The 18,266-nt window shown below is 52.8% G+C and overlaps 1 protein-coding gene across 2 annotated transcripts; it reads right to left on the bottom strand.

The window, feature by feature from the left end:
• Window positions 1-5,287: 5,287 nt before the first annotated feature.
• Window positions 5,288-17,177, bottom strand: LRFN1 (leucine rich repeat and fibronectin type III domain containing 1). Of its 2 annotated transcripts, none has more exons than XM_054580851.1 (5): window positions 17,148-17,177; window positions 14,645-14,677; window positions 12,339-12,393; window positions 10,478-11,923; window positions 5,288-6,971 (listed from the first exon to the last, which is right to left on the bottom strand). In XM_054580851.1, exons 4-5 carry the CDS (start codon window positions 11,878-11,880, stop codon window positions 6,068-6,070), a joined length of 2,307 nt encoding a protein of 768 aa, XP_054436826.1. In that variant the 5' UTR covers window positions 11,881-11,923; window positions 12,339-12,393; window positions 14,645-14,677; window positions 17,148-17,177; the 3' UTR covers window positions 5,288-6,067. The 2 variants fall into 2 exon arrangements, with proteins under 2 accessions (XP_054436826.1, XP_054436825.1); XM_054580850.1 differs by lacking the exon at window positions 17,148-17,177 and adding an exon at window positions 16,923-17,007.
• Between the last annotated feature and the right edge of the window lie 1,089 nt (window positions 17,178-18,266).

Genomic DNA, 18,266 nt, shown 5'->3' with positions numbered 1-18,266 from the left:
ATCTCCCTCTCAGGCTAAGGGAAATATGTCCCAGGGAGAGTGAATACCAAAACAAATTTAGAGTTCTATCAGCAGGGAAAAGGTGAGAGATGGGCCTAGGAAGCATCCAAAAATGGCAAATGGAGGTTCCAAGTTTATGAATCTCCTGTGGGAGTGAATCCAGTGGGCCTCCAACTCGAGAACTGTTTCTGTTGTTAAAATACAGAAATACTTTCACAACAGTTGTCAAATAGCTATTTCCCCAATCCCCCTAAGCAAATCCACCCTTCTCTGGAAACCCCTACACTCCCCATGATTCAGAAGTGAGAGAATCATTACCTGATACGGGGGTGGGGGAGGTGTTCCATGATCTGCTCCAATGCGCGGCCAGTGTGCATTCTAACGACGGGGTAGTTGTTAAATAGCTTGCTGGCATCGCCAGCTCATGCATGGTATGTGTTGTGGTTTTTGAAAACTGGCCACCAAGTCTTTGACATTCCTTCCTTCAAGACGTAGAGTCAATGTTCTCCTCTCATTGAACCTGAACCTGTGACATCTTCATTCAATAGAGTGCAATGGAGGTTAAGTCGTGTGACTTCCAACATCAAGTCCACCTTGCACTCTCAGAACACGCATTCTCAGACTGTCCAACTTGGAACTCAACCTACATGCCGCAAGAAACCCAGACCACATAGAGAGCCCACGTGAACACACTCTGGTTGACAATCACAGCTGAACTCAGCTTTGCAGTCCTCCCGGCTCAGTAACTGAACACATGAGTGAAGAAGTGTCCAGATGATTTCAGCCATCTCTACTGCACCACGATCAAGCTCCTGACCCACAGAATCTGGGAGCATAATAAAGTAATTTTTGTTTCACGCCACTTGGTTTGGGTTTATGAGGTAATAGATAATTGCAAAAGTGTGACAGCCACCAGCCCATCACAATCCCTCATGAGGCGTATCACAAGAAATGTATTGCCAAGAGTAACCCACCAAAGTTTCTGAACAGTTGCGTTTTCTTGCATTCTAGGGGTTTCAGAATCATTCCAATAATTCTATCCCTGTCATTCCTTTGCATTCTTGTATTTTCTCAATTAGGAGATAAAGGTTGGAGCACAGCCACGCACTAGAAATTACATATAATCCCACAGCCACTCTCACTGCATTATATGGTTTGTGACATCAGAACCCCCGTTTGGATGGGGGCAGCAAGGTGCCCAGCCCAGGGCATAAATTTTTCCTTCTCCTTTGACACCCGCTTCCCCAGACTCCCTTGAAGTTTGGAGAGGTCATAGGACTAAAGGGCTTCTTAAATGAGTTAATGTATGCAAAAATTTTAACAATTTTTGAAATAGGTTGAACCTCACATGTGTGCATTGCTGTTACTCTTATTATTTTAGAAAGTTTTTCTTCCTTGACACAAAGAAAACTTCCATTTGCTCCCTTCCTTCCTACTTAGTTCATTGGTGTGAGGATGTGAGGGAGGCCCGGAGCTCTGGTGGCCATTTTATGACCATGAGGCAACAAGCCTAAAATCTGAATCTGCCCTTCTCAGGAAGGTAAAACAGAAGGGTAGGAAATGGGCCCTTGGTGATGTCAATAAGCCATTACACCAAACCTCCAAACCCCTAACTCCAGAATTCTTAATAAGATAACCAAATGTCTTCAGTCATGCATTTTCTATTTGCAGCCAGGTGAATCCTCACAAATCCATCTTCATATGCCCAGCACAGAATCCAGGGAAGGTGGTCAGTTAATACGTGACCCCCCAAAAATTTGACCCATATAGGACATGTCTGAGTTTGGGCAAATGACCCTCTTCAACATAAGTGCTGTAATAGAAATGAGATTGCAGACCTCCAAGTGGAGAAGTAAAGGCCTAACAAAGAAATTCTGAACTGCATATATTTTGGGTTTTCCCGCCCAGCATCCATTTCTCCTGCTCTCCCAATCCTTCGTTTGGTTGGACACAGGCTCCGGTTTGCGCAGTCAGAACACTCCATGGCCAGGTCACGGTGGCAAGCCTGCCCCGGTCCTTCCTCGTGACGGCCTTTGCATAAGATCTTTCCTCTGCTTGAAACATGCCCTGCTACTCCCCCCACCATTACCATGTCTTTACCTGGTGATTTCCACTCATCCCCTATGTCTCAGCTAATATCACCCCCTCTTCCAAACACCCTTCAGAGTGGTCTACTGGGATTTCTATGAAATTTACAAGCCTAATAAGCTTTCCCATGTGACTTCGTTGGTGAGTTTTTAGGATCGACCATACGAAATCGCCAATATTGTTCTTTCTGACCTACAAAACTGGCAATTTCATATGGTTCAAACAACTTTTTTTAACCACCCCTTCTCCCAGGCCACCCGACCCAGACACCTGAATACTAAGGGCTAAGCCAACCCCTTCCTGGCCAATCAAAGCATTCCCTTCCCTTGGATGCTACAACCAGTGCAAGGGGGACCTGTGACCCCAATCAGTCCAATCTGAGCTTTTCCCTGGGATTTTTTTTTTTCTTCATTTAGACTGGAGATTTTGCCATTTTCCCACTGGGCTATGGTGCTGGAAGGATTGCATCTGTATCTGCGAATAAATGTCCATTCTCCCCAGCACATGCAGTTGAACGGATAATATGAGCTGAGACGAACACAAATGAGTAGGACAGTGTCTTGGTGGGGCTGAGTCTGAGGTCCGGTGTCTAAGGCCAAGTTCCTTGTAGCTTTACCCTAAATTGTCTCCTTCCTACCTACATGAGGCAACGAACGCCTGCTTTTTATGCCTCTCCCATTAAGTTATGTTCTGTCACTTGCTACCAAAAGACTCTGACTAATGCACATCCCGGAACCTGCAGGCAGGGTCGGGCAGCTCCTCTGGGCTCACGCAGCCTCCTTTTCTGCTCCCATCACCGCTGAATTGTCATCTGTCTGCCCAGGAGGGCTGGGACTGGGTCCCTCTTGGTCAGTGCTGCATCTACAGTGCCAGGCACAGACCCGATGCTCAAACACTCCTCCTGGAAGACACCAGCCCTCTCTCACTGGTGTACCTGTTCCTTGGGTTTAGAGCTTTAATTTTGAAAGAACGAGCATATCATTGGCATTGGTTCTCTATTAAATGAAGGGCCTGGGGTTACAAGAGAAGGAAGGTGGTGGGTGTCCTCTAAAGGGCTAAGCCAGGGACCATGTGTGCCCCAAACATGTCGATGGATGGGCGTCACGTTCTGAGATGGCAGTTCCCGATCTTGTTTTGAAGGCAGGTGCACCCCACTCCAAAGCTGGGGTCTCCACAGAAATCAGACCATATGCAATCTCTGCTGACAACCCTTCATTGGCTTTCCACAGGCCTGAGAAGAAAATCTTGACCCTTGGTCACAGACCACGAGGTTCTGCAGAATCTGCTCCCTGCTTGCCTCTCCCACCTGCTCTCCTCCCAATCTCCCCTCACTCCAGTCCAGACACACTTACCTCCAACGCACCAAGCACAGTCCTGTCTCAGGGCCTTTGCCCATGCTGTTTCCACTACCAGGAATGCCTTTCCCGGGTTCTTCCCCCAGTGGATTTCTTCAGCTTCAACATCACCTTTTCTGACCCACCCCCACCACTAATCTAAAGTAGGCCTCTCAGTCATTCTGTCCCATCAACCTGTTTTCATTCCTTCATTCATTTCATGACACTTACTTACCACCAGACATTCATTACACGTTTACTGGCTTGTTTACTGTCTCCCCGCAAGAGGCAGGGGTTCCCTGTTTTGTCTATTTTGTTCAGGGCTGTATCCCCTGCACAGGACTACGTAGAACATGCTCAATAAAGCTCTATCAGGCGACTCAAGAGACAATATAGTTAGACGATTAGGTGTGCAGAATTTGGAGGCAATAAACTTTCTAGCCACGGCTCTGCCGTTTACCGGCTGTATGATCTTGGGCACGCTCCTTAACCTCTGAACTGTTTCCTCACCTAGAAAAGGTGGGTGCACACACTACGTGTCAGCTGCAGAGTATAAATGCGTTCACGCTGAGTAACTTCATTTTGTGAGCGTTATGTGCCCAGTGCTGGGTTGCATGTCATCTTTTCATGCATCAGGGAGGGTTTGCGAGCACAGTGCCTGGCGTGTGGGAAGCCCTCCGTGCCCAGGAGTCGTGATGACTGAGACAGATAAGTGCGGCTGGGTCACTGGGTGAGGGAGCCTCTTGGCCTGTGATTCTCTGGTGCCTCTGTCCTTGCTGCCTCCCACCCTGTTTGCCCAGATCATCCGCCTCCTTCCTGCTCTGTTTCTATTTCTGTCCTTCTCTCCTCCTCCCCAGGCCTTAGGGGGCCTCTGGCTGGCATGAAGCCTCTTCCTTCTTCTCCAGGATCAGGACATTTTCACTGCAGGGCCCCCCAACAAGGGTTGGGGTACCCCTCAGTCAATTTTCCTTCTCCCGTCACTACCTTACCTGAAACTCCGCTCCCCACACCATCCTCTGTGCCCCAGCAAATCCCTCCTCCACTTATGATCCCTCCTATTCCAGACAGAGAAACCAGTGAGCTCGTTCCCTCATCTCCTCCCTCCCCAGGCTGGCTTTGGGTACTCATGATCAGCCTGAGGTCTTCGGGGCCATTCCCCAACCTCCAGATGCAACATAGTATAGTGGTAAGGAACAGATAGACACTGAGATCAAACTGCCAGCTCCACGGTTTCTTCACTGGGGATCTTCGGGCAAGTGACTTCATTCGCTTTTCCCTGGTTCAGATTTCTGCCTGTAAAATGGAACCAAAGATACCTACCGTGGACAGTTGCCCGACCTCAGAGAGATGAGCTGGGCTTCGCACAACGCCGGTGTGTGGAGTGAGCATTCACTGACTGCTCAGCGGCAGAGTTCTGTGGTTAAGAGGACAGATTCAGAGGTCAGGCTGCCTGCCTTTTCAAATCCCACTTTTGACACCTTCTGATTATGCGACCTTGGGCATGTTACTTCACGTTTCTCGGTATCAATTTCCTCATCTGTAAAGCGGGATAACTGTAATATGTTCTAGGGTTGTTGTGAGGATTAAATGACTTAAGCCCTTGGCACATAGTAAGCACTCACTAAATGTTAGCTATTATCATTTTATTATTATTTCCCACCTCTAAGTCTCTCAGAGGGTAAGAAATTGTCTCCAAGTATCCCTGGTCCCAGTTTGCCACCTTCCTTCAGTATCAGTCACTATGCTGTAATCTTAGTCACCACCTCCCCCCCCCGCCAAAAAAAACACAAGGACACACACACAGACGTCAGCAGAGCGGCCTCAGACACAGAAAAAAGTTTAATTCTGCTGCGGCGGAGGGTCCTGGCTCCGGTATGGAGGAGGACTTTGTTTTGGACTTTGTGCATATGGGTATTTATTTGGGGAAAGAGGAAGGAATAGGGAGAGTCTGGTCCTTCCAGTGGGACCTGCCCGGGAGAATGTGTAATTGGGGGAGGTAATCGGGACAGGGAAATTGGACAAAATACGGGAGGGCAGAAGAAAAAGAGACAGGACAGAGAAAATAGAGACAAATAGGAAGGAACAGAGACATAACACAGAGAAGACAGAGCGTACAGTGACAAAAGAAGGGAACAGAGAAAAAGGGACCCCAAGCCAGACCCGATGGAACCAGGGAAGTGAAGGGGGTGGGGGTGGGGGCTTTGGAGGCCGCCGCAGGACAGAACAGGATCTAGTCCAGCCAGATACAAGAAATGGGTCCCTCGCCCCTGCCCTGGGTCCCGGGCAGGGGGAGGGGGCTCGTGTCTCAGTGCTGCAGTGTTAGGGGGACCCTGCCCCTCCCCGCGCTTCGCTGTGTAAGGCACCGGCTCCAGCGAGGTCCGCGAGTGCGCGGGGGGAGGGGCAGGAGTGGGCGAAGAGTACCTGGAGGAGAGCCTGTCGGTCTGCCCCCTAACTGCCCAGGGGAAGGGGGCGTGGTCTCGAGCCTTAGCCCGAGGCAGCAGCGCCTCCTCCAAGGAGGAGAAGGGCCCGTCTCCGATTCAGTCAGAGGTCTTGATGCTGTGCTTTCTCCCCCAAGTCCTGCCCCTGCGTCCCGGCGGCTGGGCGTTTGTCTGCTGTACCCAGGCGTCCCGGCGCCCGCCCGCCGCTCACACGGTACTCTCCAGCATCCACTCGGTGCTGGTAAAGGCCAGGCGTGCCCTGGCAGGGCCCAGTCCCAGGTCTCCGTCCTCCCCGGCCGCGCCCCCTCCAGCCACGTCCAGGTGCGGTGTGGACCGGTGGCGCTTTGTCCGCCGGGCGCGGCGCGGGTAACTGTGGCTCTGAAAGAGCGCTCCGTAGTCCCCGTCGAAGGAATAGCGCTGCTGAGGCCTCGGACGGGCCGGGGCCCCCCCAGGAACCAGAGCTAGAGTGGCAGGCACCGAAGCTGGCGGCCCAAGGGCCCCAGAACGGCTCCTCCGAGGACCCACTGCGGCCCGAGACTCCTCCCTGGAGATTTCCTCCGACGGCAGCAGACACAGCGAAGTGGCAGAGCCGCCCAGGGAGCGTCCAATGGCCGCCTCCGCCTCTCCGGAAGTAATCTCGGCCGCCGTGGCCTTTGCTTCCGCGGCCGCTGCTGCAGCAGGCGTAGCGACCTCACGTAGCGCCTCGTAGCGGTCTTGCGCCGGCGGGGGCGGGGCCTGGGGCGCGCCAGTGCCGTTGGTCTGCGAGCACACGTGGCTGACCCGCGGGGGCGACCTGGAGGTGCCCTTGACGCGGCGGCCATCTCCGTCGCCGTAGACCTTGTAGCGGATCATGAGCAGAACGATGAAGACGAGGACTGAGGCGACAATGACACCCCCGATGGCAATGATCATGGTGCCGCCCAAGAAGTGGGCCCTTAGTGGGCGGCAAGGCGCCGGATCCCCAGCCGTGGTAAACTGCACGCAGCCCACCACTCGCGTGGCTGGCAGCGCCGTGGCCCCGTCGTCATAGACTGCCAGCACACACAGGTCGTAGGCTCGGCCTGCCGCCAGATCATTCACCAGGAAGGTCTGGCTGGTGGAGGGAATCATCCTGCAGGAGGGGCGGGATCAGCACGGGGTTAGCTCCACTCTGAACCACGCCATTTCACTTGCATGCTCCACCCCCGGTGACCAGTGGGAACCAAACCAGGTGTCCCTACCCGTTTCTCACCCTCTACTGAGACAACACAGTCATTCTAGCAACAAATTTCCAACCTCTCAGGATCATTGCTACAAGCCACACGCACATCTGCATGCCCTGCCCTCAAACCCCAGGTCTGTCTAGTCTCCCAGTAGGACAATATGCCATTCAGGTTCACTCATCTACATATCCTAGTCCCTGCAGGAGATAAGTGCTATAGCTTTTATGCCCTACCCTCAAGGGACATGCTCCCTTAGCAGTGTCTCACCACATGAAGGGCAACAACTGCCATCCTCCTTTAAGAGGCCCCATTACTACAGGCCACTGCTCCTACCGGCATGACCCCCGTCATTCAAACGGACTTTGAGGTCAACTCACATCCTATTTTACTCCTAGTGGGGCAATGGATGCGTGGATGCTCTCCTGGTTCTTTTCTTAAAATTTTTATTTTTTGATTTGAAAGAGAGACAGAGAAAATTGATTTTTGTTGTTCCTCTTTATTTGTGCATTCTTTGGCTGATTCTTGTATAAGCCCTGACTGGGGATCAAACCCGCAACCCTGGCATCTCTGGACAACTCTCCAAACAACTGAGCTAGCCAGCCAGGGCCTCTAGTTTCTCTTTTCTACCAATTCCTGCCCTTTCAGGGAAACCATGGTACAGGCCACTCCCTTTATCTGCATGTCTCACCTTCAAGTAAACACATCTCCTAGCTGCGTCTATCTTCTTAGACAATTCCCAAGCCCCTCCACTACATATACCTGTACCACATTTCACAGTGGCTCACTGGGGATGGTTCCCCTACTGTGCCTAGGTCCATGTCTACTCTTTGCATGTCCTGAAACTGCTCTTTGTGCATCCTGCCCTATACAGATATAAGTCACCAAATCATACCCCCAGTTAAGTCTCATCTATAATTGGGTCAAATGTAGCCAGTTGCATCCTTCCCCATCTATGAGACCATTCCCACCAGGCCTTGCCCCTTCGGTTGGGCATACCCTTTCTACACCGTTGGCCATGTCCAGCCTTGGCTAACCCAGGAGTGCCACATCCACATGGAGTTGCACGTCCAGCACTGAGCCTCACAAGCTCTCCTCTCCTACAAAGGTCTTAGTGAGTCACCAAAGACAAGGCCCACCTCTTCATCTGCATGGGACCATGAAGCAGGAGCTCTACCTCCTCTGAGAGGCCATGCCCCCATCTCTATAGGCCTCTTATCTCTAAGAAGTTTCACCTTCCCTCCAGGCCACCTTCTGGTCCTAAAGCCCACTTCAGTTGTCTCACCTCCTGGAGGTTCCCCACCATCAAGACCCACTCTCAAAGCCAAAGACTTCAAGTGAGGGCCCTGCCCCTTCAAAAAGGCTCACCCACTTCTCCAGCTCTACTTTGGTCTGCCATTTAACAGACCACCTCTCACCCTTGCCTCCCAACCTTGGGCCCTAGGCTATGTCTTCCTTTTCCTCCCATTTCCCCTCTCAGAAAGACTTGGATACCTCTTGTTCCTTCGCCTAAAAAAACAGTTGCTAGGGGCTCCCCACTTTTCAAGAAAAGAGGCTGACTCCTTAAGAAAGCTTGAGTCCATATGTCTCTAATTGGCTGCGAGACCCAAGTAAGCAGCAGAGCAGGCTTCTGGTTGGATGTTACTTCCTCCCATGACAGCAGTGAGGAAATTAACTCCTGCAGCACCATAGCACAGGCATCTGCAATGGGGGAACTGTGGCCTTCAGGGGAGGGGAAGAGCCCCCAGGTCTGTTGCCTAGCTAGGGACAGAGGGCTACCAACATCTGAAAATATGCAGGGTCTGGGGGCCTGCAAACCTTCCTGCACCACACCATGTAGTGGCCATAGGTTAGAGAGAGAAAGAAGGAAACAGAGTAGTGGAGAGTCACAAACCAAGAGTTATTTACAGAAATGTATTATCCATCTCCACTAATCCCTGCTTGGCAAACGGTAGCTGCTCAGTAAATGTGTGTTCAGGTTAAAAGGGCAGGATTAGGAGTTAGAAGGGTAAGAGCTGGAATCCTGGCTCTGCCACTTTCTGTGTAACCTTGAGCAAGTGACTTCCCTCCACTGTGATTCAGTTTTCCAATCTACAAAATGGGAGGCGAATCATCATCGCTTTACAGCAGAGCTGAAAAGATCAAATGGGGTAGCATCCTTGGCAGTACCATATACAGGTTTTTGATTTGTTCATTTGTTTGCCCTAAGGTTTGCAAAACTGAGCCAGTGTCTGATCTATCTCGGTGGCCCCAGGGTCCAGCATGGAATCTGGCATGCAGTAGGCATCTACTCAGTGTTTGGTAACCAGATTCTAAAAGAGAAGAAAATGAGGATGACAGACAAAGGAAATGAGAGGCATTTACTCATTCTGCCAACAATGGGAAAGCACCTACTGTGTACCAGGATTGTGGCCAAGAGAACCCTGGGAAAGGTGAAAATCGAGGCCAAGAGGCAAGCTTTTGAGGTGTAGGTCTAAGCACCCCCAAGAGCTGGGGCATTCCCAAGTGAAGTCGAACACAGGACTAAGCATTCAGCAGGTGTTCTACAATGTGCATGAAGGAGACAGAGCTAGGAGAAAAGAGAGCCATTCACAAAGCCAACAACCACTAATCAAGTGCCCACTGTGTGCCAGGACTGTGACTGTAAGACATACTTAAATAGCTACTGCAAGGCCAAGGCAGTAATTCAGCATATACTCGTTGCCTCCTTCCTCTGGGCTGTGAGTTTCCTGAGGGCAGAGACTGGTCATTTGGTGTCCCTGTGTCCCTAGCACCGTGCTCAGGGACCAGCACAGAGAAGGGGCTCAGGGCCTAATGAGGGCAGGAGGCAGAGAAGGGACAGACAGACAGACAGGAAAGTAAGAGAATAAGAGAGATAATGGGAGAAAGTAACTTTTTAATGTCTGTCCATATCATACAAGTCTGTCCACAATGGGACAATGGCTTCTAACCCAATGGATAGTGAAAATAACATAGTTACATATTTTAGTTCTTTGTTCTATAATGTACCCAATGTGTTAATACAGTAGCACTGGCATATAATTTATAAATATAAACGTAACTGTTAAACATGTGTGTGTGTGTGTGTATTTCATGCTCCAAAATGTTTAACTGACAAGATACACAATCAAACACCTTTGGTGAGCAAGGATGTGGACCATGAGTCTGAAGAGAGTAGCGATCATGCTGGGCACATTCACTGTTCAACTCCAGTAACCAGTCTGGCTCATGTGGGTACCTAACAAAGATTTGCAACATGCATGAAAAGCAGAAAGAGACAGACAGAAATAGAGACAGAGAGATAGGGCAACTCTGCGTAACCATCTAGAACCCCAGCTGAACAAGAAAGCCAAGGAAGTAGGGAGAAGGGAAGGAAGGCCCTTGGGGAAGGAGGAGGCCCTGGGACTGAAACACCCACCTGTAGACGAGGGAGTCATCAGCAGAGCTGTTGTACTGGACTTGGTACATGCGGATGCCGGGGACTGGCCTCTGCGCTGGCCAGCGGATGAGCACAGAGTTGGACGTGAGCTCCGCTGCCACCAGCCGGCGCTCAGCAACTGATTCGTTGGCACCAGGTCTGCCGGGCGTAGCGATGTCAGAGGAGCCAGGCTCCGTGAGAGGAGGTGGGGCAGCCGGCGGAGGCGCCATGAGAGGCAGAGGTACCACGCATACCTCCACAGGTGCCGTGGCTTCCCCAGCGGCATTGGACGCGATGCAAGTGAAGGTGCCGCTGTCACGCAAGGTGGTGATGGTTACATCCAATGTCCCATCCCCTCGGACCCGGGTCCGGCTCGAGTTCCCCAGCAACCGCCCATCAGGTGCCACCCAATGCACCACTGGCTCAGGGTCACCCACGGCTCGGCACCGCAGGCTGACTGCCTGGCCCTCCACCACCAGAGCCCGGCCCCCCGCCTGCCGTGTGATCAGTGGGGGCTCGCACAGGAATTCCTCTTCAGGGATGGACCAGAAGTAGCGGTCAGTGAGGTGCTCAGGGGTGGCACAGGTCTCTAAGTCATCCTCTCTGGTCAGCCTCCGGAGCCAGAGCAGCTCGCAGTTGCAATGCAGGGGGTTGCCTCCAAAGCTGACTGTGAGTGGCGTGGGCGGTTTGGGCCCAGGGCCTTGCGACCTCAGGAAGAGCCCATCAGGGGGCAGTTTATGGAGGCGGTTGGAGGTCATGTCCAGGCGAACCAGTTTGTGAAGCTGAACAAAGGTACCTTCTGCGATGTGGTCGATGAGATTGTGGTCCAGAGTGAGGGTGTTCAGGTTCACCATCTGGCCTACGGCCTCCCAGGGCAGGGCCTCAAGGTTGTTGTAGGACAGATCCAGGTCCTCCACAGTGGACAAGAAGGCGTCGAAGGCCGCCGATTCCACCCGGCGGATTTGGTTGTTGCCGAGAATCAAGTGGCGGAGGTTGCCCAAGCCACGGAGCTGGTCACCACGCACCTCGGCTAGGCGGTTACTGTCCAGGTGCAGGGCCCGGAGGGCACGGAGGTCAGCAAAGGCGCCGGCTGCCACTTGGCCGATGGTGTTACGGGAGAGGGTGAGGTGCACCAGGCTGGTCATGTTGGCGAAGTCTCGGCGGCGGACGGCTGCGATGAAGTTGTCAGTGAGCCGCAGCTCCACCACACGCCGGTCGATGGCTGGCGGCACAAAGAGCAATCCAGTCTTAGCGCACAGCATGGTCAGTGTGGGCGCCACATTCTGGCAGATGCAGCGGCCAGGGCAGGGCTGACCACGAGATGCCCCAACCCACAGCAGCAACAGAAAGGAGAGGGCAGCAGGCGGTGGTGAGAGCAGCGTCGAGAAGGGGCCCGGAGCCATGGTGCAGTGGGAAGGTGGAAGAAGTGGACAGTAAGACCTGAACCTGAAAGAGAAGGAGACAGGTTACCCAGGCATAGAGCTTGCTTGCCAGCCTGGCCGCCCTGGGACATTCTGCTGAGAATCTGACCCAAATCTCTCCCTTCCTGACAACCAGGTGCTCTAGGACAGCGACAGCACTGATCATCAGCTGGCATGCACTTGTTAACAGATAACAACATTTTAATGCCAGTTGGTAAATTACCCCTCTTCCACCCCTGAGTGTCCTATCCCCATCTCTGCCCCTCCTCTAAGGGACTCCAAGTCCTCTCATATTCTTCCAACCACAGTGCTGATGCGTGGCCCTACCAGGGCCTTCTAGGACCCACTAAACATTTTGAAAAATCACTGCAAACTAGGATTTAAGTTCCTGGATTTCAAAGCCATATTCCCTGGATTCAAATTCCAGCTCTGACACTTACTAGCTGTGTGAGCTCGGGCAAGTGTCTGAATCTCTCTGAATCTCGGTTTCTTCATCTGCAAAATAGAGATTAAAACACAAGTCTTACCTTTGTGAGGGTTAAATGAATGAATAAGCATGGTGTGCTACTTAGGAACAGTGGCTAGCGCATAAAATGGGTTCAATACATGTTAGTAATTATTATCATCACATCAAGTGCCTCTCATATGCCAGGCATAGAATTATGTGCTATTATTAAAAGCAAGTGCTTTGAAATTAGACTCGGGTTCAAGTCCCAGTTCCCCCACTCAATAGCTCTGCGACCCCAAACCAATGATTTCCCCTAACTAGGCCATACTTTCCTGTTTCATAAAATGGGATGATGATTGTATCATCTTCATGGGTTGTTGCAAGGGTTCGGTGAACTCATTTATGGGGACCCTTAAGCGCAGGGCCTGGCACACAGTAAGTATTCAATAAATGTTAAGAATAACATCCCCCCCTGCTTTATCAGAGGAAGAGGGTGTCTGGAGGTGGGAGAGATGAGAAAACCACATCAGTCTAGCTGCTCAGTCTTGGGAAGTCCTTCTCCAAGCCCGGTTTCTTCCTTGGCTCTCTGAGCTCTCAAGCAAGGGGCGGACTTCTGTGCTCACATCAATGGGCACACACAAGGTCCCATACATGCCTACACACACATACATACACTCACTCACATACTGATGCTATGCCTCTGCTCCAGGCAAAACCTTCCGGCGGGGATTCCCCCGTGGCAGCTGCAGCCCACGACATGTCAGCTCCCATCACAACACGGGATGGGTGGGGGGTGAAGAGGAAAGGATAGGAAGGGGGCGTCCCTGAGACTGTTTTCACTTCACCCTGCACCCCAGTCTTTGCTGGCCCACCTCCCAGGAATCTGCAGGTCAGGGCTGTGACCTTATGTGGCCCTGACCCTTCAGCCTGTGGGGAGAGAGACTGTACATGTGGAAAGGAGGGACCAAGAGAGTCAGAGAGAGAGGTGAAGAGACAGTGAAAGACAAAAGGGAAGGAGAGAGGGACTGGCAGACACAGAGACAGGCAGAGAGAGAAAGAGAAAAAAGGAGAAAGAATCTGAAAGAAAGATGAAGAGACAGGGAGCAAGAGATGGAAAAATGAGTGGAGACAGAAAACAGAGACTGAAAAATAAAAATGAAGAGAGAATGTGAGAGAGAGAGACAGGAAGAGGGGAAAAGAGTGTTATAGAGAGAGACAAAGACAAAGAAAGAGAGACAGAGGGAGACAGTGCCTGGGCTGAAGAGAGAAAAAGAGGCAGGGTCAGGGTGCCCCACCATTTCTGAGGCCCCCTACTACTTTGTCTTGCACTCCCTCTGGGACACTGTATTGGATGGGAAACCCTGGCCTGGAAGGTGGAGCTCCTGAGTTAGGAGGCCCCACACTACACCTGACTGGCTGAGGGGTATCTAGGGCTCAGAACCCCAATCTATGGTACAGAAGTACAGAGCTCCACCTCCCACAGCTGGGGTGGGACTCAAGTTGAAGGAACGATAGTAGAAATGAAAATAGCTAACGTTTATTGAGAGGTAGTGCAGCATTGCAGGATAGAATCTGGACCTGAGTGCCCAGGTTCACATCCCAATTCCTTGCTGCATGACTCTAGTCAAGTGACTTCCCTTCTCTGTGCCTCAGTGTGTTCCTCTGTAAAATGGGGATAAGAGTACCTACCTCATCCTTTAGTTGTAAAGATTAAATGAGATAATGCAGTGTAACGTGATTAGAGTACTTCCTGACAGGGTAAACAGTACATGTGTCAGCTGCTAGTAGTAGTAGTAGTAGTAACAGCAGCAGTAGTAGTAGTAGTAGTAGTAGTAGTAGTAGTAATTTTTTTTGTCTGGCTCTCTCTGAGCCACCAGCAGGCTGAACTACCAGGAGATCTTCCCATGTACATGCACATACACACACAAAAAGGCAAACCACATTCATGCCATTCTCCAAATGCATGGGTCATTTCATGTCATGAAGCTCCCTTACACCCTTTATAGATATCTTGAGGAAACCCTTCTTTCCTGACCACCTAACCCCTCCCGAGAGGGGATGTCTCCGGGCCTGAGACCTCCCCAGCCTGCCATCCAGGCCCTGGCTCTACCATGAGCCCTCACCCAACCATGATGATGCTAACCTTGTCACCACTCCGCCCCCAGCCTTGGGGACACCAGGCCCCTCAAGACACTGTCATACCCTGCACTTACAAGGCAGGGCTCCCGGCCTCCGGTGCGCTCAGAACAAACCCAACCACTCCGCATCTCTCTCCCCAGCCTGAGGCACCCCACTCACCTCTCTTCAGGGAGTCAGGGCCTGGGCCAGTACCTGCAAAGGAACAAAATGACCCTGTTAACATCCTTCTGGTTCCCCTGGGGAGACCTGCCTCAGAGGCCATTTCAGCCAAGGAAGTCCCTGGTGTGATCACACTCTCGCCACTCCTGCTTCTGACTCTGCATACTCTCAAATGGCCCCGAAAGCCATCTCTTGAAACCAAGGAGTCTTGGCCTCAGGACTGTTCACTTTCCAAAATCCCAGAGTCCAGGACTTTACCTATTTGTCCTCTGGGGTTTCAAAAGACCAGTGACACCAGCTCCCTCCCCCCTCAAAACCCTAGAGTCTGGGATACCAACCTTCTTGAATCCCTCAGACTCAGGAGCCCAAGTCTCAGTGCCTTCCATTCTCAAAACCCAAGAACTGGGCCCCACCCTCCTTCTCCTTCAGATTCAGGATTCTAGGCTCCCGGCCTCCTCCTTCCAGAGTTCACATCCCAATCTCCCAGCTTCAAAGCCTATGTGGCACCAGGAGCTGGGAAAGGATCAAGAGGTTCCCATGCTCACCATCACATCACTGCCACGCCAACATGTGTGGACATGCCAAAACTCACATCAGCCCACAACCCAAGTTTCTACATCTGGATTTCCATGGATACATCGGCATGATCTCTGTTCCCCCCCACACTCCACTGGCTCTTAGCCTGGGATGTGGCACACGTGTCCATGGACCCCAGCATGCCACAGTTCATGCCACATGGACCCCAACTCATTGGGCCCAGAAGCAGGCTCAGCCTTGTGCTAGGGACACAGGCATGTGTGTGCTCACAATCCTGCACATATACATGTTTGAACAGATACAACCCTACTCCTGCGAGACCAACACTGACACATAAATGCAGTCACAACCTATCCTCAAGGTTGACACACCTGCATATACACTGTATATATAACATTGACATTTCTTTGCACATTCACACACAAAGATGCACACAAACAAAAAACTCATGTACCTACCCTTGCAGACAACCAATTACATGCACCTATAACAGATACACCCTTGTATACTCACCAACACACAAGAGCACACACATATAACAGATACTCACTTGCACAATCAAAGATATATGGGTACACACTCTTAAATGCCCAAACACACTCAGACAACTTCACATATCCTCATGATGCACAGTCACAAAGCTAATATAATCCTACACCAACAAATGCAAAATGCACACACCAGCTGATACACACCTTACACACATACACAGAACCACAAACATACACAGACACTGACAAGGCTGATGCACAGTCAGACAAGCACACAGGCACAAAAAGATCTGCCTTTGCAGAGATACTCCAAGATGTTAACTCATAACAGACACATGCTCACACAACAGCCCTGTAAGGGATTTACACACTTAAAAATGCTTCCAAAATATTGAACCACAGTGACATGTCAACAGATAGGCACAGATTCACACTCACACACATACATGGACACACATCTCTCCCAGCCCTGAGGCACCCTTGCCCCACCTACTTCGCAGGCCAAAGAAATCCTAACCTCCCTCCTTCCAACCATACCTGCCCCCACTACCAGAGCTCAAGCAAGAGCCAGAGGTCAGAGTTCAGCAGGTCAAGTCTCAGAGGGCTGAGGGAGCTGAGTCCTAGAGCACCAGTCCAAGGTAATCCTCTCACCAGCAGCTCAAAGGTCCCCCAGCCTGGCCATCTGGTTGCATGCAACTCTGGCCCTATCTGTGGAGATCTGGCCGGTGTGGGGATTGGCGTGGGGTGGGTGGGGAAGGGCCGGGTCTGCGTGCCTCCCCTCGGGCCCATCTGTCCATCCCTCAGCCTCTCATCCCTCCATCTGTCCACCTACCAACCGCCCATCCCCCCCACCCAGCCACCGGGAAGGGGAAGACATGGCCGACTCCCCCAAGGACCGCTGAGAGCCCCCCCACCCAGTTGACAGGGACCCAGGGAGCGGCAAACTCCCTTCCCCCAAACCCACACAGAGGCCTGGACCCACAAGGCTCTGAGTCCCAGCCCCCCAGCCCGGAACCTTACGTGGACGCACAGACACACACCCTCGGAGACACACAACCCTCAGAGACACACACACACACACACACACACACACACACACGCGCGCGAACGCCGGAGCGGGCACACCCGGCTACACTGACCCTCGGATGGACATCCAACCCGGACACAAACACCTAACACAGCTAGCCGAGCGCACACACTGGCTGGGGGTGGGGGATCCATACCTGGGCACACAACCCACGCACACACACCTGCACACAGCCCCTCCGATGGGCACGCAACAGCCCCCCAGAACACAGCCAGAGGGAAAGCCACTCGGGGGCACACACGCTCGGCCGGTCCCAGCACCTCTGCTCTACAGCCAGCACACACCCGGATGGTCACACAAGCAGGCGCCGCACACGCCGGCGCCGGGCACACACAGGGCCGCGCGAGCGCACGCCCGGCCCGCCGCAGCGCCGCGGACACACACTCACAGGCTCGCGCGCTCACACCCGCGTTCACACTGGCGCCCCCGCCCGCCGGCTCCCAGGCCGCCGAGGGCCGTGCTCACCCAGCCCGGGGGGGGCCCGGTCCTGGCCCCGCCGCCGCCACCTCGCTCCGCGCCATGGTGGGGGGAGGGCCGGGGGAGGGGGCGCGGTGCCGCGGGGCCGCCTCCCTCCCGCCCTCCCTCCCGAGCCGCCGCCGAGCTCCGCCCTCCGCACCGCCCGCCGCCCGAGCCCCGCCGCCACCAACGCCGCAAGGGGGGAGGGGGCTCCGACGGGCCTCGGACCTCCGCAGACCCCTCTCCACTGCGGAGCCGCCGGCGTGCCCCCGACCTCTCCCCAGCCCCACCTCCAGCCCCGCCGGCTTCCCGAGAGACCCCCAGACCACGCCCCGACTGGCTTAGCACCCCGAAATCTCCCAACGGAGACCTGGAATCATGTCCCAATACCCAGGAGGACCCCAGACCATGCCTTACCTGCTTTGAGAATCCAGAACATGTTCCACAGCCACTCAGGACCACAGACCATGTCCTACTCTCCCTGGTGACCTCAGTCGCTGCCCCACACCTCATCAAGGACCCCAGACCATATATCCCAGCATCCAAGAGGATTCAAACCATCCCCATCAAGGACACTAAATCATACCCCAACATTCAGGTGGACCCCCCCACCAGACTACACCCCATCCCTCAGGCATCCCAGGCCATATGTCAAAATCATGTCACTATATCAAAAGGGAGACCCCAGATCATGCTTTACTCCCTTTGGGGACCCAGCCCATGTTCTATAGCCACGCAGGACCACAAACCATATCCTACTCCTTGGGGACCCCCAGACATGTCCTTCTACCCTCTAGGACCTCAAACCATTCCCTGACTCCCAATAGGGATCCCAGACTATGTCTAAGTTCTGGGAGGCCCAAATATGTCTCTTGTCCCCATGGGAGACTGTAAACTTTCCCTATTACCCTCATTAGACCCAGACTATTCTCCCCTCCAAGGCACTCCTTGGTTTCCAGAATCCCTGATTTGCCCCAGATTCTTTCCCATACTCCCCACCAGTCCTATCCTCCTGAGGACACCGCCTACCCCCTGTTCCTATTCTATCTCT

The sequence above is a fragment of the Pteronotus mesoamericanus genome, unplaced genomic scaffold, assembly GCF_021234165.1.
Source record: "Pteronotus mesoamericanus isolate MK-2021 breed Mesoamerican mustached bat unplaced genomic scaffold, CSHL_Meso_final contig_639, whole genome shotgun sequence".
Taxonomy (NCBI): Eukaryota; Metazoa; Chordata; class Mammalia; order Chiroptera; family Mormoopidae; genus Pteronotus; species Pteronotus mesoamericanus.
Note: the sequence above shows the minus strand (reverse complement) of the source record. Positions and strands in the feature narration are given on the sequence as shown.